At 44.9% G+C, this 27685-nt stretch overlaps 1 protein-coding gene across 13 annotated transcripts in view; it reads left to right on the top strand.

The window, feature by feature from the left end:
- Positions 1-27685, top strand: part of MBTD1 (mbt domain containing 1) — a 124996-nt gene that overhangs the window by 55802 nt on the left and 41509 nt on the right. For all 13 annotated transcript variants that reach the window (XR_008318062.1, XM_053304126.1, XM_053304130.1 and 10 more), the window contains 3 exons: positions 23549-23666; positions 26169-26303; positions 26650-26738. Coding sequence is in view for 12 of the 13 variants with exons in the window: in XM_053304126.1 (XP_053160101.1) it covers positions 23549-23666; positions 26169-26303; positions 26650-26738 (342 nt within the window). In the remaining variant the exon portion in view is untranslated. The remainder of the gene's footprint in view (positions 1-23548; positions 23667-26168; positions 26304-26649; positions 26739-27685) is intronic.

The raw sequence follows: 27685 nt of genomic DNA, 5'->3' as shown, positions 1-27685 counted from the left end.
TCCTCTTGTCAGTCCTAAATGTCCCGACCTTCATTTTCATGGGATGACTCCTGATTCTAGTATTGTGAAAGAAAAATTTCTCTCTCTACTTGATGCATAATTTTATACACCTCGATCATGTCTCCCCTTAGTTGTCTCCTTTTCCAAATTAAACAGCCCCTGATGCTGTAGCTTTGCCTCATAAGGAGGGTGCTCCAGGCACCTGATCATTTCCCTCTTCTGCACCTTATCCAGTTCTACAATATCCTCCTTTTAAGATATGGTAACCAGAACTGTACGCAGTACTCAAGATGTGGCCACACCATAGATTTGTATAAGGGCATTATATTATTAGCATTTTTATTTTCAGTCCCCTTCCTAATGACTTCTAGCATGGAATTTGCCTTTTTTTACTGCTGCCACACACTGAGTTAACACTTTCAACAAGCTGTCCACCACGACGCCAAGATCTCTCTCCTGGTCAGTCACTGACGGCTCAAATCCCATCAGCGTATATGTGAAACTGAGTGTGTTTGCCCCAATATGCATCACTTTACACTTGCTTACATTGAACCGCATTTGCCATTTTGTCACCCACTCCTCCAGTTTGGAGAGATTTTTTTGGAGCTCCTCACAATCTGTTGTAGATTACACTACTCTGAATAGTTTAGTGTCATCTGCAAATTTGGCAACTTCTGTTTATCAGCTTCTAGATAATTTATGAACAGGTTAAAGAGCACTAGTCCCAGTACAGACCCCTGGGGGAGCCCACTCGCCTCCATTGTTAAAACTGTCAATTTATTCCTACCCTCTGTTTCCTGTCCTTCAGCCAGTTACTGATCAACACATGAACCTGTCCCCTTATCCCATGGCTGCTAAGTTTACTCAAGAGCCTTTGGTGGAGAACTTTGTCAAAAGCTTTTTCCAAGTATACTATGTCAACCGGCTTCTGTTTGCCAGCCTTCAGTTCTTCCTCTCATGCCGTTTTAGCACAACATTATGTTTGTCTAACTTGGATATCTTTGTATTCTCATTGACTCACTCTCCTTTGGCCTCAATGAAGCTATGACAATTGGTAATCTCTCTCTCTGTGATGCGCAGGGAGGTATACAGGTGCCCATGCGTTGCTGGTTTTCCCAACCAGTGTAACAGTGGCTTGTTATGGTTGCTGGCTATCGCCAGCCATTGCCATCTCCAAATATTTAGCTGAAGAGGGACATATGCAGGCAATGCAGTTTTGCTGTCTCTTCTCAAGTGGGTAGAAGCCGTCGCTCTGTGGGCAGCCACTGTGTGCTCCCAACCCCCACTTAAATATGAAAAAGGGCAGATGAGTGAGAGCCATGAATGTAGCTGCTAATGTACTGCTCTGTGTTTGCCCTAGCTAGGAAAATATGGCATATAGTTCTGTGGTAGTAGTAGAAGGGTGGGCAAGTGCTTTTTGGTTTTTGAATGCTCACCAAGGAGCAATTACTACTTGCCACAGTAGGTAGGTAAGTGGCAACTTTAGTGACTTTTGTTAGCATTTTGCTCTTGATGAATTGGAATCATTTTGAAACATGTTTTAATGTATATTGGATTAATCATAGAAGTAGTTGCCCATGCATAGGGAGAGGGAGAATCGGCAACCTTTTTGGCAGCTTAGTTGTGCATGTTGTTGCATGTCAGTAACACCATGAATTTTGTTAGTATTAGACAGCTACATATGTTCCCATATGATTGAAAGAGAACTAAGTCAGACCACTGACCCATCTAATTATATACTAGCTCACTGACTGACAGTGGCACTCTTGGGTTTCAAGCAGAAGACTTTCCCAGCCCTACCTGTAGATGTCACAATTTGAACGCATAGCATTACCTCTGAGTGGCAATCCTGCTCCATTTCAGTTTAGTCCAGTATGGTCAGATAGCCACATGCCTCAAAAATCTCATCCTGTTTACAGATTCACTCCTCCAGTTGAACTGTGCAATGATGAGGATCATATTCTTTCCACAAACGGTGATGTCTGTCCCTCAGATGGACCCGGTGCACTAGCAACATGTTGTATGTTAGTAATATGCTTCCTTGCAGATAGAATTTGAATCTTCCATGAAGGATTTTAGTAGGTAGCAGCTTTCATGATAGATGTGCAGGTTTGAATTCACTGGGTTTCAAAATAACTACTGCCACATCAAAAATACTGGAGAATTTTTGAGACTGTCAAAAGTAGCTTAATGAGGATGAACTGTGCATTTGGAAACTAATTTTAAGGGCCCCCTAAATGAAGATCTGTGTGTTGATAACAACTATGTAGTCAGCACTGAACAATTTGCAACACAGTTCTGATTAAATTACATGTCTTGAATCTGCTATTGATTAAACTACTTGATGGATTGTGCCAATCAACTAGTCATGATTTTTAGCTCCAGATTGCATGCCTGAGGCCATTTATACATATCGTTTTATATTCTAAAATATGCCTCCAAACCATGCCTGCAATCAATATCATGCTTCACCATTGCATGACTTTAGCATATAGAAAGCTGACAAGAAGCATAGCACTACTATGATTTCTGGTCACGTTTGTAGATGGCTTCATCTGCTTTTCTTCAGATGCAGTCAGGTCACTAAAATATGCCCCCCACCCCCCATAATTTTATTCAGAACTATCTTCCAATAATATTTAGGCAAGTTCTTCTCTGGCAAGATTTCCTGTAATGTTTATTTTGCTCGTCAAGTGCCAAAGGTAAATGCAAGAGTAGCAGCAATAACAGCAGGAATATGGAAGAAGCAGCCAGTCCACCTGTGTTTATATCTATGACTCACTGTAGAAATTAGTTTGTGTGTGTGTTTTCTTCAAATAAGCTATGACATGCCCCTTCCAGTTCATTCTAACCAGGTAGTTTCTGTTCTGTAGTCAAGTTGACTTTAGTGACCTACACAGGGCACTTTCATCCAGGCACTCTGTCTAGAGATAATATGTATGTGAACAAGTTGTAAGGATCATATGGTTCTTGATAGAGAGGTGCCATTAAATCTGGCCATCTAGTGAGGCTACAAGTTCCTTGCAAACGTTTGAGGTCAAAATAATCTCTCAAAACAGAATAAATATTGTTCAATATAAATTCTGTAAATAGCTATGTTGAAGAAAACAGTTTTGATCTCCAAGAAGATTTTGAGTAATAACAAGAAGTATGGGTAAGAACTAGTCTACCTCTTTCCTTTCACTATCCCTACAACTGGGCTAAATCTGGTCCAGATTGGTTAGGCACCTCACAATTTAGTTATAACCCTAATGGCCTAACTGATTTTAATCACATTTGCTGCAGCAGTAGAGACACATAGGGACACCTCAAAGGCATAGTTTGTGATGAGGTCATCCACCCCAATTCAAGCTGGTGGACCCATGAATGTTTGAGGTGCAAGTGGGAACTGATTTGGACCAAATTAGTTACAGTTGTAGGGTTAGGCTTATGGCTAGGGTTACCCTAATACTATAACTCTACCAAATTTGGTACAAATCGGTTCCCACTTGCACCTCAAACATTCATGGGTCCACCAGCTTGAATTGGGGTGGATGATATCACAAATTACGTGGTGAGGTATCCCTTTGTGTCCCTACAACTGTACCCAGTTTGGTTCATATTAGTCCAGGCATTGTGAAATTGATAGGGGCCGCGTGGGCACAGGCACAGAATCTGGGTGATCTTATTTTCCTTAACAAAAGTCAGCTAAAAACATATGACTACTGTTGAGAAATGGTGTGTATGAACTTTAGCTCCTAAAAGCCCCCACATACCCCATTTCAATTATTTTCTCACTTTGCTGCCACTACCTCCTTCTATTGGGAGGACTTGTGTCACGTATAGATTCAAGCCACCCCTGACTTATCCCACCGTTTGGGTGTGTGGAGGATAATGTGTTTGAGTGGTGGGCAAGAGGGGGAGAGTTTCTCCTCAGAGTGCTTAGACAACACCAGCACACTCCCATTTAACAATTAAAACCTTCCAGTTTGTTGGATACTAAACGGGAACAGGGAATTCAAAGGTAAAGAGGGAAAATGAGAGGCAAAGAAGGTAAAAATAAAACAGTTAAATCTACTTCTAGTACTGATTTTAAGCTAGGGATCTTTCTCACAAAACCTTTCTTCATCACCTCAGACTTCGTACTACCCTACAGGAGATTGTGTTCTCCACCCTGCTTTAGTCAGGCCACTCACTCAACCTATAGGTGTGAAGATTTTGTAATACCTTCTCCCTCAGAGTACTTGCTAGATGTCAGTCATAGTTGTTACCTTTCCTCCCAGACAGAGACACTTGCTGCCTCTATCATCTCTGAAAGTTTTGGAGTGAAACATGGGCAACCAGAAGCCTCCTTTACACAACTACAATTCATATTTGTATAGGTGTTACTTGATTGTTGGGGCGTTATTTACTCTACCTATTGATTCTAATAAATATGTACCATCTTCCAGTGATATTTTTGTACAGTACACAAAATGAATGAAGAACTAATATTGTCAAGGCAATGTGGCATGATCTGATTTTTTAATATTGTGCACCACCCAGGGACTTTTTTGTATGGTGCAGTATACAAACGTACTAAATAAAACAAATGTGCACCTTTCTCATAACTGGAAAGACAAGATTCTGCTCTAAATATAAATCAATTAAATATCAATACGGAGTATTAAATTAGTAAAAGAGCACATTGTGGGGTATCTTTAGCCCCTAGCATGGTGAGTGTATAATACCTTGTTTCCCAAGGTATTCAATAGGAATAGAATATATCCCCAAATTCATCAAAGTATAAACTGCAATTTTAAAATGGTCTAATAATAATAATAATAATAATAATAAACAACTTTGTTAGCCACCCCATTACAATTTGGGTTCACAAATAACACAGTTCTGGGTGGTTCCCAATAATACAATGGTTAAAAAGTCCAATAAAAACAAAGAAAACAGGACAGGCAAATTATAATATAAAATACAAAATAGAATACATTAAAAAAACTTTTTAAAAGGCCTGAGTGAACACAAAGTTGTTCACCGGGTGTCTAAAAGAACAAAGGCAAACCTCACTTGGGAGGCAATTCTGTAGATGGGGTGCCACCACTGAAAAGGCCCTCTGTCTAAGTTCTTAAGGTCTGAGTTGGGACATATTGGGCAAAGTATTCTCTTAAGTAACCTGGTCTTAAGCCATTTAGGGTTTTAAAGGTTAAAACCAGCACTGAAACTGACTGGGAGCCAGTGCAGCTAACGAAGCACTGGCATGATCCAATTAAAATGCCCAGCCCCAGTTAATAATCTTGCAGCTTTATTTTAGACCAACAGCAGTTTTTCACAGGGTTGGGGAACTGATCATCACAGGGCATCTAACCTCATTACGATTCAGGCTTATCTGGAACATGGAGCTGCAGAAGATTGGAAAACAAGTTTTATTTCTTGTTTTGAGAATGGAAAAAAATTGTAAACTTTTTTTACCATCCAAGTTTTAAATGTTTTGCATATCAAACAGCATGACCTCATCTGGATAGTGGTTCCAGACATTCATAACTGATGGGTTCTGCGCCTGCACGGATCGGCTTCTGTTGGAATTCGTTAGCTCCTCGTGACGTCAGCAACTGCCAGATGCACATGACTGTAGTACCCCCTTGTGGCGGTTGGGCGTCCTTACATTCAGTTTCTTGCTGACCACCATAGTGATCAGTTCTCGGAACAGTTGCTCCTCAGATAACATAATTTCTTTAGATTTAAAAGTTGATAAATACTTCTGGCAACGACCTTTGGCACAGAAACAGACGTTCCTCAGAACACCCACGGATAAGGAAATTTACTTGGACCTTCGCAAGACCACAGAACGGACAACTTCTCTACTTCCTTCCCCAACGGATTTGGAAACTCGGAACTGTAAAACAACAACAACAACAACAAACCCACCCATCTCTCATGAGTATGGACAGGGGTAGGGAAAAAACCACCTTCAAGAGGTGCTGCAATGGTCGCGGTAAGCTCCCCTCCACTGATGGGCACGAACTCTGTTTGTTCTGCCTCAGAGAGTCCCACAATACAGCTGGCTGTTCTGTCTGCTCCACTTTCAGTAAGCAGACATTGAAAAACCGAGCCACTAGGCTAAAAGTAGCCTTAATGGAGGAGGCTTTACTTCTGAGGCAAAAGACTTCTCCTGTGGCGCAGAGACCTGCTAAAACTGTGCAGTCTAAAGTCTCGAATGCGCCGACTCTAGCCTCAACATCAACCGCTTTGGCGCCGAAGGGCAAGGCTCCAGCCAAGAAGCCAGGCAGTCTAGTATGCAGCCCGAAAAGAAAGGGCGGGGGGATGGTGAAGGAGCCTAAGCTGAAAAAGCACAAGAGTCACCATGTGTGGGACCGCGATGGTGCAGCGAGTGCCTTCCCCTCCCCTTCTGGTCTACAGTCGGTTCAAAGCCCTTGGCATTAAGAAGTTTCTCTATCCTTGGCGCCAGCGCCTCGGCAATCTCCTCCCACACCTTCCACAGCTCCGATGGGACAAGCATTTCCTTAGGCGTCGAGAGAATTACCGAAACACTCCTCTTCGACATCAAAGTTGACGTCAAAGCAATCCACTACATTGATGTCAACATCAAAACCACAACACCTCCCTTCAACGTCGACATCAACATCTAGGCAGAATGAGATGCCACTTGCAGTGATATGTGACACCGAGCTCAATGCCGAGCCCGACCTCGAGCATGACCTGATTACTGACGGTGTTGAACTTCTTGACAATGAGGAAGGGAATCAACATGTAGGAACAAGGAACCGTTTCAAAACTTTTCCGTCTGCTGCACTCAGAAGAGAGTACTCCTTCCACGGGGACCTTCACTGGGTTCCATGCCCAACTCACAGAGGCAGAGACACAACGATCCTGAGAACACCATCCTTCAATGAAAGTGCACCTTCCCTAAGAGCTGTCTTGCCCCAGGGAGGGTGAGAAGCCACCCATTCCACAGAAGAAAACCATACCATCACCCCAGAGGAGTACACTCTCTGCATTCAATGAAAAAGAGAAAGGGTGACCACGGCTCCTATGGCAGGGCGTAGGATGGAATGCGCCATCTTGACCACACCAATACACACAGGACAGAGATCTGTTTCTTTACAGGCTAATATCCCACCTAAACCCCAAACACCAGAACCACCGCTGCGCAGGTTGTGTCAGGCTGGCACTCAGACTGCAAGTACTACTTACATTCAGCTGCCACTGGCGACACCCCCAGCTTCCCCAGTTGCGCCGTCTTCTGATGATGACGGGGAAGACAATTATGAATCTGACTCTACAGAACCAGATGGAGAGGAACTGGTACTTCCGGGCCCCATTCCTGATGTGGCACCCGTCCTGTCAAACTCCCCATGGAGGAAATGAAGGGATATCATCTCCAAGTGGTGGATGTGGCTCATGTATTCAGTCTGAACCTGAAACAGAAGATGACAGGGTTAGATGACCCTGTGTACAATATGATGAGTATTGCTACTGGGTTACAACCTGTCTATATCTCTATGCCTCCACATATTTCTCGCACAGCAAAATTAGCGTGGGACGTAATTCAAACCTCAACGCCCACCTCCAAGCGGCTGGAAACATTATATCACATACAGGAGGATGAAAATGGGTACCTGCTACGCCATCCAACACCAAACTCCTTGGTGGTGGATTGCGGTACGACATCAAAAGGAGACAAAATACATACTACACCTGCAGACAAAGAAACTGGATGTAAACTGGATGTCCTAGGCAGGCGCACATATTCAACTGCATCTCTATCAATTTAAATTGCGAATTACATAGCATGCCAAGCTAAATATACTCATTCACTTTGGGAACAACTCTATGATCAATGGGCAACATTAGAGCCAGCAGAATTCCTGAAAAAGTTTGAAATGACCTTTAATAAGACAACTACAGCGACTCGACAGCAACTGGCAAATGCCAGACATTTAGCCGAATCAGAGTCCCACATTCTGACCTCCTCCATAATTTTGAGGAGAGGTGCCTGGCTGAGGACGATGGATGTGCAGCAAGACATGAAAGACCACATAGAATCCCTTCCCTTCAAAGGGAAAGGGCTGTTCTCAGACAAAACTGATGGAACTATGGAGCAGTGGAAGAAATCTAAGATCACTGCATGTTCTTTTACACACCCAAGGTACTCCAATCTGAGATATCAACCATTTCAACAAAATTATCAAAAACATCAACCTAGTTATCACCGGTCTGACCGCAGAGACTTCCGGTGGCCATACTATAATACTAATAGGAAACCATTCTACCCCAGGAACAAATCAGGTCAGGCTGGCCATAATAAGCCACCCCAGCAATCAAAACAGCAACTTTGATCTGGTTCAGAGCCCACCAGCACACTGCAACACGCTTCCCACCCACATCAACAGCACACCACAAATAAATCTCAGCACAAGGGATACCATCACCTTACCGCAAGCCAGAACAACCATCAAACTGGCAAGCCATGCCCAAGCATGACACCGTATAACATCAGACCAGTGGGTCCTCTGCATAATTACAACGGGCTGTGCGCTGAAGTTTGAGAAATATCCTCCATTCACGGGCATGAAGTTTACTCCCAAAACACCAATATTAAGAGGAGGTTTAGCAGCTGCTGCTGAAGAAAACCATATCGCCAGTGCAGTGGGCTCACAGCCTAAGAGGAGTCTACTCCAGGTATTTCCAAATACCCAAACGAGACGGGGGAATACGGCCAATAATGGATTTGTGGGCCCTGAATCTGTACATCGAAGTATGGAAGTTCCATATGGCAACATTTCAAGCCATCCTTCCGCTTCACCATCAGGCGTGCTGGATTGCAACGCTCGACCTCAAGGATGCGTACTTCCGTGTCGGGATACAAGAAAGTCACCGCAAGTATCTCCGGTTCACCTTGGGGTCAGAGATTTATCAGTACAATGTGTTAACCTTCGGCCTCGTCACCGCCCCATGGGTATTCATAAAGTGCATGGCAGTGATAATTGCCTGTCTCAAGACACAAGGCCTGTCAGTGTACCCGTTCTTGAACGACTGGCTTCTTACTGCCAGGACATGCCAACAATTGTTGGAACACATAGACATTGTGACAACGCTGCTACGGGACCTCGGGGTCCAGATCAATTGGAAGAAGTCATTCTTAGTACCAACAAGACGGCTACAGTATATTGGGGCGCAGCTGGATATGGCAGAGCAGATGGCTTATCTGTCCGAGGACCGTTTCGTATGCATAAAGGTACTTCATGTACATAAAGGTGCAAACAATCCAAGCCCGTTCACATCAGGGAGTAAAGATTATACAGGTTCTGCTGGGCCTGATGTCCTCGTGCACAACGACAGTACCATTTGCAAAAATACACATGCGCAGACTGCAGATGTGGTTTCTGTGCGCCTTGCATCCGTGAACTGAACCACAGTCCAAGGGGGTTGTGATTCCGGACAGGGTGTTGTCCTCCTTACACTGGTGGACAAAGGAATCAAACCTGCTGAGGGGCGTGCCCTTCCTCGTACCAGTGCCCACCTTGGCGGTAACTTCAGATGCCTCAATGCTGGGCTGGGGTGCACATCTGGCGGGGTACAGAGTCCAAGGCTGTTGGACACCGCAAGAGGCACAGCTGTACATCAACTATCTGGAACTTTTGGCAACATACAAGGCCCATTTAGCCTTCTAAAACCAGGTGGTCGGCCAGGTCATTCAGCTACAGATCGTCAACAAAACGGTCAACAAGCGGGTCGGGACCCTGTCCAGGTCCCTATGCAACCTCAGTCTGCAGGTTTGGCACTAGTGTATTCTGCGTCAAATCTATCCGATAGCCATCCACATCAAAGGCGTTCAAAACTGTCTGGCAGATTCCCTGAGCAGGGACCAGGTTCTTCCAGAGCACGAATGGGAGCTAAACCCAGACACCCTGACACAGCTGTTCAGTTTGTGGGGTCAACCAAAAGTGGATCTGTTTGCAACGAAGGGAAACAGGAAATGCTTCCTTTATTGCTCCAGGGTGGGAGTGGGTGCTCGCTCCAAGGGCGATGCTTTTCAACATCAGTGGAGCCAGGGCACATTCTGCACCTATCCACTGACCTCGTTACTGTCCAGGGTAGTGGACAAGTTACTGCAGGATGGAATGAGAGCAATTTTGATTGCACCATGGTGGCCAAGGCAACCATGGTTCACGCAACTACTCAAACCAATGGCACATATAAGAGACTCCCTCACTAGGCAGATCTGATAACTAAGGACCATGGCTGCGTTCTGCACCCAAACCTGATGGTGCTCAATCTAACGGCGTGGAAGATAGGCTTCTAAAATGAATCCTTCTTAATATGCACAAGTCAACTACTAGACACAACTACAGGGCCAAATGGCGCAGATTCTGTGCACACTCAGTGGCTCATGGTTATGACCCGAAGGGAGCTAGCCTGAAAGCAGTGCTCTTGTACCTGACTAACCTGAAAGGGAGTGGACTTGCAAATGTTTCCATCAAGGTACATATGGCGGCCATATCCTCCTGTCATGACTGGTGGGATGGCAAGATGGTCTTCTCCCACCCAAGATGCAAGGATTTCTGAGAGGAATAAATAACCTATACTCTCCCGTGAGAACGCCAATGGAAAAATGGAGCCTCTCCCTGGTGCTTTCCTCTCTGACAGAGGCACCTTTTGAGCCTATGGGGTCTGCACCTTTCAGCACACATCTTTAAAGACCTTATTTCTAGTGGCAATCACATCAGCACGGTGGGTAAGTGAGCTTAGGGCGCTTTGAAATGACGAACATTACACGAGGTTCTATCCGGATCATGTGGTCATGTGCTTAGATCCAGATTTCAAACCTAAGATAATTACTGACTTCCACCTGAACACGGAAATAGTACTTCCCACCTTTTCCTGTATCCCAACTATGCGTCTGGAACGTGCAGTGCATTTGCTGGATGTTCATAGGGCCTTGCTGTATTATCTGAAGGATACTTGGCCTATCTGGACTATGGAACATTTGTTTGTGTGCCTGAAGGGGAGACAGAGGGGTTGTTTGTTCTCCTGTCAGAGACTCTCGTATTGGTTGGTGAAACTTATTAGGTTGGCATATAGCCAACAGGGTGTCAACCCACCGGCCTCGATACATGCACACTCCACTAGGGCCTATGCCACCTCAGCTGCGCATCTGGCGGGTATCAGGTTTAATGACATCTGTACCACAGCCACCTGGGCATCTCAACACACCTTTGTAAAATATTATGCCTTAGACCTATGAGCGGCGGCTGCAGCAGAATTTGGATGGGCAGTTCTGAAGAGGGTGCTGCAGTAGCTTCAGAGTTTATCCACCTCCATACGTGCAGCTCATGATTCACCCATCAGTTATGAATGTCTGGAACCACTATCCAGATAAACAGGTTGCTTATGTGTAACAGGTGATCTGGTAGTGATTCCATACATTCATAAAACCCATCTGTTGGTCCCCGCAAAGTGTGTGGCTAGCTGGCTACTGCGTCACCTGTTCCGTCGTCAGCATCACGAGCTCGTGCCATACTAATCACCTGTATGCCATGGTCGGCCATCAAGAAACTGAATGTAAGGACGCCCAACCACCACAAGGGAATACTACCGTCACGTGCATCTGGCAGTTGCCGGAGTTGTGAGTTGCTAACGAATTCCAACTGAAGCTGATCTGCGCAGGCGCAGAACCCATCGGTATGGAACCACTACCAGATCACCTGTTACAGGTAAGCAGCCTGTCTTTATCCCTTTAAGCTGGGAGAGGGTTTGGATTAGGGATGTGCACAAGCTGTTTGTGCACTCCCTTGTGGGGTGGGGAGGGGAACGTTTTGAAGTTGCTGGCAAGGAGCTCTTTACTTGCTTTCCCTCGTCGGCGCTTGTTTTTAGAAATAGCCACACAGGGCTGCAGCATGCCACTTCCTGCAGCCCCTCATGGCATTAGCACAAACATGGCCGGGGCACATGTATTCTGACCATTTGTGTGGTCAGCAACACAATGCTGACCATGCAAATGGCCGGCACACATGCACCCAGGAAGCAGCGCTGCAGCCCCATGCAGCTGTTTCTAAAATGAGTGCCGGCATGGGAAAAGCTATGGGGCAGGGGTGAGCAGGTAAGGAGCTCCTTACCTGCATTTTAAAGGTACCCCTCCCCACTCATCGAGCTGGTGTTTGAAAAAGGAAGCACCAAACAAGCTTGTGCTCATACTTAGCGTGGATATCCTCTGGGAAGTCTCCTTTTGTTATACAGGATTCCTTGCTAATTTTTGTTGTTGGTTGGAACACTTGTATAGGTATTAAATTGTTCATTAGATGGAAAATGTATTGGATTTGGATTTCTGAAGTACCAACAAGAACTTGATCACGCTTTGCTCAGTGTGCTAACCGGACCATTACACAAGCATATATGAAAGTTGCTAGCATTGTTCTCTAAAGTATATCATGCACCTTTTCATTGATGGTCATAATTGTATTCAAAGTGTTGCTGTGCTAAATTGGTTTTCATGTTCTACTTACAATAGTTGTAAACTGTACAGAGTTACAGAACATAGATATTCTCACCTCTTGCACTAGATGGCACTGATAGGCTTTCACCAGTTCACTAGCACCTTTCCCCAAAATGATGCAAATACTGCCATTAGTCCAGATAAGTGCATGAATAGTTCTGCATGTGCAGTGGGGTTTTTCTGTTTGACTCCAAGCAGCAGCTTCTCATCACAATCATCATAAGCAGCTCTTTAGACTTCCCCAAGCTCACTTAAGTGAGCCTTGGAAAATTCAGGAGGCTTGGGAGTGGCTGCTCTTGGATAATGAAAGGTATATATTGTACATGTACTCTGGATCATGATCACTGCACAGGCACAAGATAAGCAAACCTTGTCATCATGGACATCATTTGTCTGCCTCTCCTGGCCGAGGCAAGATTTCTGCACAGAAGTTCTATTTGTAGCATACTCTTGAAGCCACAGTAGGCTTCAGAAATACTTGTGCTAGGTTTTTTGTTTTTTAAAGTACACTTTGAGATCAAGGAGTACTCCTTAGCTGTTCCAGGCAGATAACTATAGGGTCAGCCTTTTTTTGGGTTGGGAAGCCCACTTACTTAAATCTGGACCTCACCCACCAAGACCTTCCTGATTGCAACTTACCTTGCAGGGAAGGCGGCTGTCCCTCACAGATAATTCCTCCAGAGTGCGCGTTGGATCAAAGTGGTGGCCAGGCAGACCTTCCTTTATTGGGAAGTAGCCAGAGGTGGATGCCTTCTTCATGAGTCTGAAAGGTAAACTTGTTCTTATCTGTATGCTTATGGTTCTGCTAGTGAACGTAACATGCAAGAGAGGATAGTATACTGATACACTGTACACCAGGGCTGCATGTTTTTAGCCCCTCTAGCTGTTGTTGGACTACAGCTCCCATCATCCTCAACTGCAGTGGCCAGTTAACCGGGAAGATGGGGGTTATAGTTGAACAACAGCTGGAGGGCTGAAGTTGCACTGCTCTGCTGCATACCATAATTTCAAGGCCATGAGATCCATACCCTTTTATGGCTTGCTTTCTTCAGAAGTGAAAGCCGTATGGATTGGTGTAGGAGGAACTAGCAGAACCACTATTTTCACAGACAAGGACAAGTTTAACTTTCTGCTGTACCCCTATACCAATCCACATTCTTCAAGTCTGTTTCAAGCTCTGGTGTCAATTGAATGGAGGAAAATAAAGCACAGGTACCTCCCCCCGCACTTGCCCCATGTAACCACTGCAGTGACAGGAACCAATGTCTGGCAGCATGTGCAATCTACAGTGGTTCTTAGTAACTTAAATAGATTGTAGACCTTTGTAGTTTGCGATCTGACTGACATATTGGCTTGGGGATATGTTGAATCAGTGCATCTGCCCCACTAAATAGTGAACTTAACTCCTCTCTGATATTTAAGCCGTAAAAATAATGGGGAACAAGTTGCGCTAGACTTGGCCATTCTTATTTGTGTATTGTTCTCTGAATAATTTCTAGCTTTAGTTGGGTTTGTTAAAAATTTATTGGCCACATTTCAGCTACAATTAACTGTGACTAAATCCCACTGAAAGCAATGCCACTTGTTAGTCATTACTGAGTTCAGTGGGACTTATTCCCAGGTAAATGTGCATAGGAGTGCAGTGTTAGTCATGATTAACATAAGTTAGAGGGCAGCATTGTGTGTGTAGAAACAAAAAACAAATTTATTGCAACTTGCTATCAAGTTTAACCATGTACCATGAAAATTTGGAAATTTTCTCTTTATTTATGCAATGAATCCAAATATTAGTCTTCTGCTGTGTCCTCCCAAATTTTTGTTACATAGTATTTGCCTACTCAGCTAACGTTAACTTTCCCGCCCTCTGGATACCTTCATAAAAGTAATCTTGCCTCAATATTGATCACACTCAATTATTTTATGTGTGTATGTATGTATGTATGTATGTATGTATGTATTTATTTATTCAATTTCTATACCGCCCTTCCAAAAATGGCTCAGGGCAGTTTACACAGAGAAATAACAAACAAAATAAGATGGAACCCTGTTCCCAAAGGGCTCACAATCTAAAAAGAAACATAAGATAGATACCAGCAACAGTCACTGGAAGTACTGTGCTGGGGGTGGATAGGGCCAGTTACTCTCCCCTGCATGCTTCTTTGCCAAGTTAGCAGGGGTAGCTTTTACATTATTACAAATTATTACATTATTTTACTGTAATGGGCCCTAAAGCTTACTTTAATTCATTCCCTGTGCTGAGGTAAACTTTCTACTGTACATTTGCTGTTCTTGCACAGATCACTATTTATTCTGTTCTTAAAGACTGGCAGTGAAAGATAGAAAATCTGTGTTTTGCTGTCAAGAATGTTTTTATTTAGCCTCTCTTTCTTAAACTTAGCATGTTGCTGCTTCCCCCCCCTCTTTTATCCAAAAACAATTTCCCTCCTTTATGGCAGCTTTTTAAGTAAGCTGTGTTTTTCCCTTAGTGACAGAGCATACCTCCTTTTTGCAAATATGGCACCTACTGCTGTACTTCAGCTGTGAAGTATTTAGAGAAGAGATGCAGTGTGTGTGGTGTGTGTGTGTGTATACACACACACACACACACACACACACACACACACACACACACCCTCATATATACCCATAGTACTCTGAACTAGCTTAGTGTTTCTCCCAGATGTCTTTGAGCTAAGGATCATGGAAATTTTATTCCTAGGATTCTTTAGGAACTCTGATGGTCAGATGTTGATTAAAGCCAGAATAAATTCAAACCAGAATAGTCGTATTCACAAATGAATCAGATTCGTTCTAGGGATAGTGCATTGTTCAACAGATGCATTTATTTTATGTCCTACTGTATATTTGTCTCAGAAATTCTTTTGTCAGCCCAGTCTTCTAGATAGCCAAGATCTTGCAGCCCGATCCTAAACAGTTTTACTCTGAAATAATTCCCACTGCATACATTTTAGCTTATTCTCTAGTAAGCATATCTAGGATTGCACTCTTAATTTGGATAACAAAATTGATTATCTGCAATTGCTACCAATTTTGTCCTCTCCTGACTTATATGTTCTCCAGGAAGTTCTCCATACAGCAGGCTTTGCCGCAAGTTTTCTGCGAGGCTTGACTGCGAACTCAAAAGTTACCTCAAAAATCTGACGCAAAAAGTGGATTTTTTAAAACCTTTGATATAAATTGGGCTGCATCCTAACATGCAGTGAAAAACTCAAATTGTGTGTAAAGTGCTCCCTGATAGCTCCGCTCTGGGCTCCTTGGAGGAAGAGCGGAATATAAATGTAAAATAATAGTTAATATGTGAACGCACACCCTCTATTCTGGAGGAGACATGAGCTAGAAGGCTTTAAAACCTTGTGTGAAAGAACTTCCAGATGGTTGACACAAATATTTAGTAGAAATGGAATATTTCTAAAACACCCCAAAGTAATACGTCTGTTAGCTTCAAGCAGTCTGCTTTATTTTTGTAGATTCCTAAGAATAAATTTAGGCACTTGTGTTGTGTTCCTTACTTTTGAAGTTAATCATAACTGATTTTTATTTATTTTATTTTATTTTATTTTATTTATCAAATTTGTACACCGCCTCAAACTTTCATCTCTGGGCGGTTTACAATAGCATAAAACCAGTTAGAAATATATACAAAAAACTTAAAACAACTTAATGATTTAAAAATAAACAAGAGATTAAAACCCAACGAATTTAGGAAGCTGAGAAAGCTTGGCAAAAAAATGAGTTTTCAGGTGTTTTTTGAAAATTGCCAGAGATGGGGAGGATTGTATCTCAGCAGGGAGCGCATTCTGCAATCTTGGGGCAGCGACCGAGAAGGCCCGTCTCTGTATAGCCACCAAACGAGTTGGCGGTAACTAGAGACAGACCTCCTCAGATGACCTCAATGGGTGGTGGGGCTCATAGTGAAGAAGATGCTTTCTTAGATACCCAGGGCATAAGCCGTTTAGGACTTTATAAGTTATAACTAGCACTTTGTATTTTGTCCGATTTGTGGTTTTGCAGCACACATGGACATTTTCTTAAGGCATTTTTACAATACCACTATCCAAAACATTCATTAAATCACAGAGTATATTTTATCAGTCCATCCTGATTTAAATTCATTCATGATATAACGCACCCTTAGGTAGTCTGCTAACTTCCTGTTTGGTCCGATATCGCTTTTGGTTAACAACATAATGTTTGTTTTAAGCTGTAGTTACAATAATCAGGGAGTTAATTCATAGTAATTTCTGGTTTACTGACTTATTTTAAGATCGTAGTTAATTAAAAAATAAATAAAAATAGAAGATAACTGTTAACAAATAATCCCCGCAATTGGTCATTGCTAGCAAAGAGTAACTGTGCCACCTGTTTTCTTCAGCCATCACTTTTAGGCTGTATTTTCCCCTCAAACAGCAAAGGACCACCAAAATATAAGATTTAAAGTTTTTAACTGTGCATTTATTGGGGGAGAAAAGTAAAACATTTCCACTAGCAACAGAGATTCAGTGTCCTCAACAAAGGTAAGCCATGATCTGGATCGAGATCCGTCGATACCCATAAGAATGGGTTCTGCGCCTGCGCAGGAGTCACGCGGTAGCCATGCCTGAGCTTGTCGAAGCGCCGAAGCCACGCCCCCACGCTGAGCGTTCTATATAAGGCGTGTCTTTGGCGCGAAGTCCCTCAGTTCTTTTCCGACCGCCTTTGCGTTTGGACCTCGGTCTGCCACCTCAGCTGTTGGAAAAGTTCCTCTCTACATTAAGAACGAGTTCATCCTTTACTGACTGATTTTTGGTTTTGACGACGGACTGGAAAGCGACCTTTGTTTGGAATTTGACTCGGAGTGACTTCTCGGTTTTTCCCGGTTCTCGACGCGGACTGACTGACGACGATCCCGGCTCTTCGACCTCGGAACGGACTCCACTACGAGTGAGAATATGACTGAGGAGAAAAGATCTTTTAAATGGTGTGAAGGCTGCAGGGCGAAACTCCCCTCCAAGGACCTTCACGACCTTTGCTTATTATGCCTCGGTGAGGAACATAATGTCGCCTCCTGCAAGATTTGCCTCTCTTTCTCGAAGCAAATGAGAAAAAACCGAGCGCTACGCCTTCGGGCCGCTATTTATGACGAGGTTCTGAGCCCCTCCACTCCGGGTACTCCTCGTCCCTCGACATCAACTTCGTCTTCAAAATTGCCCCCGAGGGCGGAGTCGGCGCCTCCATCAACGTCGAGCCGCCACCGAAAGTCTTCCTCAGCATCGAAGAAAGTTGATTCTTCGAAGCCTACTTCGATGCCGAAGAAACATTCTAAGTCGAAGGAATCTCCAGCTCCTTCGCGTGTATCCAAGTTATCCACATCGACATCGAAACCGGTAAAGTCAACATCGACGCCGTGTACATCTTCTTCGTCTTCCCCATCGAGACCGGATCTTCGTTCAAGTGGACATAACGACTCTCCTTCTGGGCGTCGAAACACAGATCGGCATAGTTCTCCACCTAGAAAACGTCGAAGATCCCCAGACCTGCCTCCTCGTACTCCATCTCCACCAAGAGTATCGAAGTCGTCAGCTTTACCATCAACATCGGGGATTCCATCGACCACTGCAGTGCCACCAATGACGACTGATCAGTCGGCGCTACCTGCTCCCTCGATGTCGACAGCTCAGTCGATGCCGACAAATCCTTGGATGTCGACGGCTCCTTCAGCATCTACAGTTGCCTCGATATTGACTCCTGCTGTTCAACCGGTGCTTGCCTTGACGTCGATTTCGATGCCGATTGCTCGAGCTCTATCGCCAGCTCCGACCCCACTACACTCGGCTTCGCCATCTACACCGTCGGTCGGTCTTCTAGATACTGTACTGCACACCCCGGTCCTCACTTCTCAGGTGACGCCACGCTGCCCACCTCCTGCTTTCGAGATCATAGACGTCGATGCCGAGGATATTCTACCATCAGCGACTCGCTCACTGCTTTCGCTATTGGACTCAACGTCGAGTAGACGGACAACCTCTACCTTTAAGGGTTTCTTGCCAACAGATGCAGGCCCATCTCAACCTTCAGTCTCCACAGCACACTCCTCCAGACCTCAATCCGCCAGCCAAGGACGCTCCCCGCTAACATGGCACACCTGTGAATAACCCCAGGATCCCATGGGTACAACTTCACCTGGAGAACCATATGTGTTTGATGACACCGGGTCTCAACGATTGCCACTGCGTTCTGTGTCTACTGTATCTACCCAGACGCAGTGCCCAGAACTATTTCACCGCGCTTCACAGACTTTTCCTATGAGCACAAGATCTGCCTCCATTCAGACAGATGTCCTGCCACACTCATCTGTCAGCACTGAAGAGACACAAACCATTGCTCAAACTAATGTAAATGAACCGTCTCCTTGCTCCCCCTCTGAACATTATGGTTCGTCCGATTTTGAGTCGGATTCGGATGAGGACAGTAATATTGCGGATCCTCCAGTGGATGTGGCTCCACCCACGTATGTATCTCCGAATGATGAGCTAAAAGCTTACCACAAGCACATTCGTGCGATGGCGGATTCCCTGGGGCTGGACATTCGCTCTCCTTTGGCGACAATAGATGATCCGGTATACAACTTTATGCTTCAGTCTCAATCTACCGCTCCAGTGGCACTCCCTATGCTACCAGTGATCACTAGGGCGGCTAAGTGCGCTTGGGAAGTACTCCACACCTCCACACCAACTTCCAAGAAACTTGAGAGCCTCTACCGGGTACAAGATAAGGACAATGAATATTTGTTGAAGCATCCGGCGCCCAATTCTCTTGTTATTGATTGCGCCACTTCTTCTAAGTCAGGCAAACGCCATACAGTTCCTCCGGATAAAGAGGGCAGAAAACTAGACCTTTTAGGCAGGAAGGTGTATTCAACTTCGTGCCTTTCAATCAAAGTGGCCAACTATGCGGCCTGCACGGCCAAATACACACATGGCCTCTGGGAACTTTTGGAAAAAGACCTGGAATCTTTGCCTATACATGAGTTTAGGGCTAAGTTCCGCCAGACCTTGGAAAACACTGGGGATTTGACTCGTCGCCAGCTAAGCATTTCTAAACACCTAGCGGAAAGTGAGTCCAGGGCCATGACAGCAGCTATCACTCTACGCAGGCATGCTTGGTTGCGGTCCACTAATCTCCAGATGGACATGAAGGAAAAGATCGAAGGCCTCCCTTTCGATGGCTCCGGTCTTTTCAGCACCACCACAGACACCACAATGGAACAGTTAAAAAAATCCAAGTTCACGGCAAAAACCTTCACCGCTGCCCAATCATCCTCCGGGCAGTCATCAAGATACCGACCCAATTATGGAAAATACAGGCCCAACTATCGAACCCAAGATCGCCGGGATTTCAGAAAGCCATATACCCCATATCAAAAGCGAGCCTACCAGCAGAGGCATAAAGCTTCTCAACCCCAGCGTTCCAAGACGCAGGACAACCAAAAGCGTCTTTGAAAATTGCAATTGCCCATTGACACCTCCTCCTCTCTCCCTTTCCCAGCCAGCGCGGGTACCGTCCTCACCACCGACTATTCTGTCCCAGCCAACCATCAGGCTGGCCAGCCATGTCCCCGCATGGCACCACATAACATCAGACAAATGGGTCCTGAAGATTGTGAGCTCAGGCTATGCACTCGAATTCAAGACCATTCCTCGGTTTATGGGGATGAAGCTCACTCCTGCATCGGATCTCCTGAGGGAAGAGGTGAAGGATCTTCTTTGCAAAGGGGCAATATCCCCGGTGTCATGGGCAGACAGGCTAGACGGGTTCTACTCCCGTTACTTCCAAATTCCCAAACGGGATGGGGGTATACGACCCATTATGGATCTCCGTCGCCTGAACAAATTCATTCACGTCCGAAAATTCCGCATGATGGCGTTACAGCACATCCTACCTCTCCTTCAGGGAGAAGAGTGGCTTGCAACGCTGGACCTCAAGGACGCCTATTTTCATATAAGTATTCGACCTTGCCACCGAAAGTACTTACGTTTCACCGTCGGACGGGAAGTGTACCAATACAATGTATTGCCCTTCGGACTGTCTACCGCACCGAGGGTTTTTACAAAATGCATGGCTGTGGTGATTGCACACCTACATACCAGAGGGATTGCTATCTATCCATACCTAGACGACTGGCTTCTGGCAGCAAAGACCAAAGAAGAGTTACTTTCGCATATCCGTTATGTGATAGATCTTCTCCACGACCTAGGTGTTCAAATCAATTGGAAAAAGTCATATCTACAACCGGTTCCGGTTATCTCCTACATAGGAGCAGTTTTGGACACCAGAGTGCAGAAAGCGTTCTTACCAGAGGACAGGTTCAACTGTATTGGAGACCTGATTCGTCTCTTCCAGCAACAACCAACCCAACCAGCCCTTGCCGTCCAACGCCTCTTAGGGCTGATGGCTTCGTGCAATGCGATTATACACTTCGCTCGCCTAAAAATGCGCAAGCTTCAACTATGGTTTCTTTCTGTCTTTCACCCATGCAGGGACAATCAAGACAAACGCTTACTAATGCCTCCTCAAGTCCTTCGTTCTCTAACGTGGTGGACGCGCCGAAACAATCTGCTCAGTGGGGTCCCCTTTCAAAATCCCTCCCCTACTGTCTGGCTGACCACAGATGCATCTCTACAGGGTTGGGGTGCACATTGCAACAGGCACAAGATCCAAGGCAGGTGGTCTCCTCAACAAGCCCTACTACACATAAATTTCCTAGAGCTACTAGCAGTTTTTCTGGCTCTGCGAGCTTTTCTTCCAATCATACAAGGCCAGATTGTTCAAGTCCAGCTCGACAACACAACTGCACAAGCATACATCAACCGTCAGGGCGGAACGGTGTCCTGGAGCCTGTGTGCCCTCAGCGTCCAGCTGTGGCACTGGTGCATCCAACACCAGATTGCCCCTGCAGCAGTACACATCAAAGGCCTGGAGAATGTATTAGCCGACGACCTCAGTCGGGTCTTTTTGAAAGATCACCAACACGAATGGGAACTACATTCAGAAGTCTTGACCCCGCTCTTCGACCAATGGATGTTTCCCTCCATAGATCTCTTTGCTTGCTCCACGAATACAAAATGTTCCCGTTACTGCTCGAGAGCGGGCCACAATGCTCGTTCTCTAGGGGATGCTTTTCAGCTGAACTGGTCCGAAGAGACTCCGTACATGTTTTCCCCACTCCCACTGATACCCAGGGTAGTGGCACGTCTGCTGTCTCAACCGACCGACGGGATCTTGATTACCCCTTGGTGGCCAAGACAACCTTGGTTTCCGCGGCTACGCAGACTGTCCAAGAACTGTTACCACCACTTACCTCAGTGCCTAGATCTGCTGACACAAGACGACGGCCAGATCTTGCACCCAGACGTTCTCACCCTTCATCTGACCGCCTGGCGGATACTCTCCTAAGACGAATTTTGCTCAACCAACGGAAGGCATCCACTCGTAAGAATTATCAGAGCAAATGGCACCGTTTTAAAATATATGCAAGGTCTAGAGGGTTTTTACCCAAGCAGGCTTCGATCAAGGAAGTCTTACGTTACCTAACGATACTAAAAACTCAAGGTCTTGCAAATGTCTCCCTTAAGGTCCATCTGGCTGCTCTCTCCGCACAACACCCGGGCAGTGATGGAAAGACTTTGTTTTCCCATCCGTTGAGTAAGGCCTTTCTAAAAGGTCTCTCGAATGTGTACCCGCCAGTTAAGCCTCCTGTAGAACCATGGAGCCTATCTCTGGTTCTTTCATCCCTCACTCAGCCTCCTTTCGAGCCCATGGCCACATGTTCATTGAAACTGGTCTCCTGGAAGACTGCTTTTTTGATAGCAATTACTACTGCTAGACGAGTCAGTGAACTCACAGCACTCAGAGTAGACTCCCCTTATACTATCTTTTATCCAGACAAAGTCCGAATGCGTCTGGATCCTTCTTTTTTACCTAAAGTAGTGTCTTCCTTCCACCTCAATCAGGATATAATCCTGCCTACGTTTTTCAGACTTCCTTCCACTTCCTTGGAGAGATCCTTGCACACTATGGATGTACGCCGTGCTCTGCTGTTCTATATGTCCAGAACACAAGACTTTAGAGCCTCCAAACGTCTCTTCGTGTCTTACCAAGGCTCTTCCAAAGGTTCCCCAGTCTCCAGACAACGACTGTCGAGATGGTTGGTGCAGGTGATATTGTTCACATACAAACTACAAAACAAAGCACCTCCAGAAGCTATACGGGCCCACTCCATTAGAGCCCACGCTTCCTCGGCTGCACACCTAGCAGGGGTTTCTTTCACGGACATCTGCAAAGCAGCTACATGGTCCTCTGAGTCCCCGTTTATCAAACACTATGCCATAGATGTACGTTCTGCTGCAGAGGCTTCATTCGGGAGAAGCATCTTGAAAAGGGTGCTGCCTTAATTCCTACTGCTCCCCTCCTCCTTTTTTGGAGCTCGCTAGACACCCATTCTTATGGGTATCGACGGATCTCGATCCAGATAAACAGGTTGCTTACCTGTAACTGATGATCTGGTAGAGATCCGTCGATATCCATAAGACCCTCCCGACCTCCCCTCTGCAGTAGGACTACCTTTATGTGCATTGCGGTGTGCAGCCCTTTGCAACGTCCTTTATTGAGCACTTACCTTGGATGAACTCACCTTCGTCTTCTGGATGGTCGTCCTCCACGGCGGTCGTCCAAGAACTGAGGGACTTCGCGCCAAAGACACGCCTTATATAGAACGCTCAGCGTGGGGGCGTGGCTTCGGCGCTTCGACAAGCTCAGGCATGGCTACCGCGTGACTCCTGCGCAGGCGCAGAACCCATTCTTATGGATATCGACGGATCTCTACCAGATCATCAGTTACAGGTAAGCAACCTGTTTAACTGTCAATTCTGTAAGCCATAGGCGTCATCTGTGGAAGGAGCTGTCTATTTTCTTTTTTAAGGGTGTACATTGTATTTCTTATTCTTTGTATTTGTACAAGCCAACTATATTGTTAATGTAACATTTTTCGGACTTGCATTGCAGGCACCCATGGGGACTTGCTGGGGTGATATCTCAGAGGGTGTGCGTGTAGAAGTCCCTAACACAGACTGCAGCCTACCTACCAAAGTCTTCTGGATTGCTGGGATTGTGAAATTAGCAGGTTACTAGTTTTTTGTCATGAGTTTAAAGCATAACTGTGTAAAAATTTGTCATGACCCTGGATTCAGGACCCTTGCACTTGGGAAATGTGATGGACAGCTCAAGGGATGAGAGGGGTAGGAAGAAACTCTTATCTGGATCCCAAGTGATCTTCTGCTGCTGGAACACCACCACACACACACACACACGCACACACACACACAGCAGAAGCATTGTGGGAACCCAGACTAACACCTCCTTGATTCACAGTTCTGCTTTCATCCTCAGTCAGAGTCCCCTGAGGACCTATCAGTATTGACAGAAGCCCCCACGTTCCCCAGCGTTGCTGGAGCCAGTGCTTACATAATAGAGCAAGGCCCCTTTAACAGATACTTTCCAAGGGTTGAGGAAGGGCCAGGTCATTCTGCCTGGAAAATAGCCATAAAAGCTGGCAGATAGCTCTAAGAAGCCATTGGAGCAACATTTTGTTAACGTAATCATACCCAGCTTATATGATCCTACTCAATACTGAGCTTCTGACTCTTCACCCTTAGAGCTGTCCAAGGTCAATGTTACTCCTTAATAATTACTACAGCAGAGGTCTCTGAAACCCTGACTGTAAGCAGTGTTAATACAGGCTTTAAAAGCCTGCCTCATTGGCATCTGGAGTAATGAATGGCATGAAGATAGTTACCCAAAGCCCTTGATACAATTACTTCTTTCTAAAGCGGGGCATATGTTGCTTTTATTAGATGTCTTCATGGTGTTTGACTCCATTGAGAATGGGCCGTGTGCACACAAATGCAACTCCAGGAGTTTGTAGGACTATTTCTGTGTGGTTGCTTCATTTCTGATGGCTCCTAGAATGTGGTGTTGAGTTACTGCTTATTGTTTCTCTAAAAATTTTCTTATGAGAAGTTTATTTCATGTTCAGCACGTAGCAAACCATAGCAAGACACTATGGATATTTGTAGCAGGTAATGATTTTGACTCTTCTCTCTCCCTCCACCTCCCCCCATGCCATGCTTACCTTGGGATAGCAATTAGGGTACCAAACAGGAGCGTAACTATAATAGGGCAAGGGGAGACAGTTGTCTGGGGGCCCACTGCCTTGGGGAGCCCCTAGAGGTAAGTTACATGACTGACTCCCCCAGCCGCGCACCCGCCCAGGCTTCCTTCAGTTGTATTCATCCTCCGAAATTGATGTGAATGTTAAGACCTGGAGCTACCAGCACATCTTTCTCTAAATGACTTGCATCATCCACAATTTACAAAACCTTTTAAAAAATAATTTAGGATGATGTTCTATTGTGGCACATAGGTTATATATAGAGAGGGGTGGGGGAGAAGAGAGAGAGATATTTTATTATGCTTTTTGTTACCACTATTCAGCCTCATTTAAGATTTCTTTACTTCATGAGCTGAGCTTCAGTGAGGGGGGCCCATTTTAAAATTTTGTCTCTGGGCCCACTACAACCTTGCTATGCCCCTGGTACCAAAATAGACCGGGAGCTGGTGTCGACTCCTGGCGACCACAGAGCCATATGGTTTTCTTTGGTAGAATACAGGAGGGGTTTACCACTGCCATCTCCCGCACAGTATGAGATGATGCCTTCCAGTATCTTTCTATATTACTGCTGCCCAATATAGGTGTTTCCCATAGTCTGGGAAACCTACCTGCGGGGATTCGAACCAGCAACCTCTTGCTTGCTAGGCAAGTTACTTCCCTGCTGCTTCATTAGGTGTAGTGGGGTAATATTGTAAGACTTTTGCCTATAAGTCAGTGAGTACATTCACATCAAAAATAAGGGAGGAGCCTTCAGCAGGTCAATATTCATCTCATCTTTATTTTGGTCTCTGACCAGCTTCACAACCTTATACATACAATACAATAAAAGTACAAATACAACAAGGTGCATACAGTCTTTGTCCAGTGCAATCCTTATTTATCCTTAATTCGCTCAATTTGTCTTTTCCATATGGCAGCACAGAATTTTGCAGTGTTATGTGATTCCTAGATATTTATCAGAAAGAAGCCAGATTAGGGGAGTAATTAAGGAAAGGACCATCTAAGATCACTATAAAATGGGCAATAAAGTAAAATGTGCCCTAAGGATCCAATCCTCCTCCACACTACATGGGCAGACACATTCATTATATGGTATTTTAAATTCATTCCTCGAGCACTTTTGAAAGGAGAATATCAAACCTCGCCATCGTTAAGGCTCTGCGATGACTAGGGATTGTAAACAAGGCAGCATAGGTTGATGGCTCTGTATTATGCTCCTGTCTTCAGATTTTAATGCAGTTGGATGCTGTGGCTAGATTGTTTGGTCTGTTTATATCTATTATTGGTTGCTTGACAATTGCCTTACCAAGCAAGTCAATATAGGTGATGGCAGCTAGGAGGAATTTTCTGCATTAGCTTCCTTCATTTGGAAGCTTTTACAAATGGAGGGGGTTTGCTTCAAGAGTTCCATCAGAAAAATAATATGAATCAACATGCGTATTTTTTTTCTTTCAGGTTACAATGCTTTACTAAGATATGAAGGCTTTGAAGGTGATTCAAGTCTTGACTTCTGGTGTAATGTCTGTGGTCCTGATATCCATCCAGTTGGTTGGTGTGCAACCAGTGGAAAACCTCTAGTGCCACCTCGAAGTATGTAACAGTAATTCATCTCATCTCTGTACTGAACATGTACTGAAAATCCTTATTATTAAACATTAAGTATGTTACTAAATATGAGCCTGAAGTGGCAAGATTCTAATTTTTATAACGCTTCATAAATATGTATATGTATATTTATATGTATATTTTATCATGTAGTTATCAAAATTGTTAAGATACTTGTACAACAGATAATGGATCTGGGCTATACTAGGAAAGTGTGAAGATAGGATATTCTCACCTCTCTCACTCACAGATGTTTCAAAGTACAAATCTTTTCAAAACTTAGTTTAATGATCAACTCATGGGTTTTTTCTCTCTTCCTGAATGGTAACAGCCATTCAACACAAATACACAAACTGGAAAGCTTTTCTGGTGAAACGACTCACTGGTGCCAAAACTCTTCCTGCTGACTTCGCTCAGAAGGTAAGGCTGATTACAATAAGAACTTGGCTTTTTAAAAAACCTTACTGATAATTCCATTATTCTGCAGGAATATTATCAAAGTGACTTGTATCAAAAGGCTAAACACTGTGAACTACAGTAACATCTAGACCAGGGATTCTCAACGTTGGCTCTCCAGATGTTATTGGACTTCAACTCCCATAATCCCCAGCCCCAGTGGCATTTGGTTGGGGATTATGGGAGTTGAAGTCCAATAACATCTGGGGACCCAACATCGAGAATCTCTGATCTAGACTCACATTGCACACTCCAAATAATGTTGCACATGCGTAATGGGGAAGGGGTGATTTTTGCTGACAGCCCCCCTCCCCTTCTGCAGCCTTTTGTGCTTCCTGTAATTATATCCCTGAGGACTTCAGGATCCCCAGGGATAGGAATGTACACGAACTAAGGTTTGTGCACTGGTTCGGCGCTGTGGGGAGGGGAGTGGTAAGTGCGATCTTTAAGAAAGAGAAGAGCAAGTCCTTAACTGCTCTCTGCTGCCACATTTGCATCCAAGAACCTGTGTGTGACACCATGCTGACCACGCAAATGGGGCCTGCGTGTGCACGGACGCTATGTGCACACCAGTGCCATACATAGGATCGGGATTGAGATCCATAGGAATGGGTAATGCGCCTGCGCAGGACCTTTGTGGTAGCATGCCGCAGCTTGTCGAGCTGACCGTGCCCCGCCCACATGCTTTCAGCGTGCTATTTAAAGGCGGGCTGGGCGCCTGTTCTTCAGGTTTTTTTCTGACCACCATTGCGTTCAGTCCTCGGGCTGTTGCTCTTCGCCAGTTAAGTTCTTCTTTCTGAGTTTATCTACGAGATCAAAATACCAGACTGATTTATTGGGTTTTTGACTGGAACGGCTCTCAAACTTCACTGGTGTTATTTTCAAATTGGAACGGCATCTGAACTTCGCTG

The sequence above is a fragment of the Hemicordylus capensis genome, chromosome 2 (assembly GCF_027244095.1).
Source record: "Hemicordylus capensis ecotype Gifberg chromosome 2, rHemCap1.1.pri, whole genome shotgun sequence".
NCBI lineage: Eukaryota > Metazoa > Chordata > Lepidosauria > Squamata > Cordylidae > Hemicordylus > Hemicordylus capensis.
This window is presented reverse-complemented; position numbering and strand designations above follow the sequence as displayed.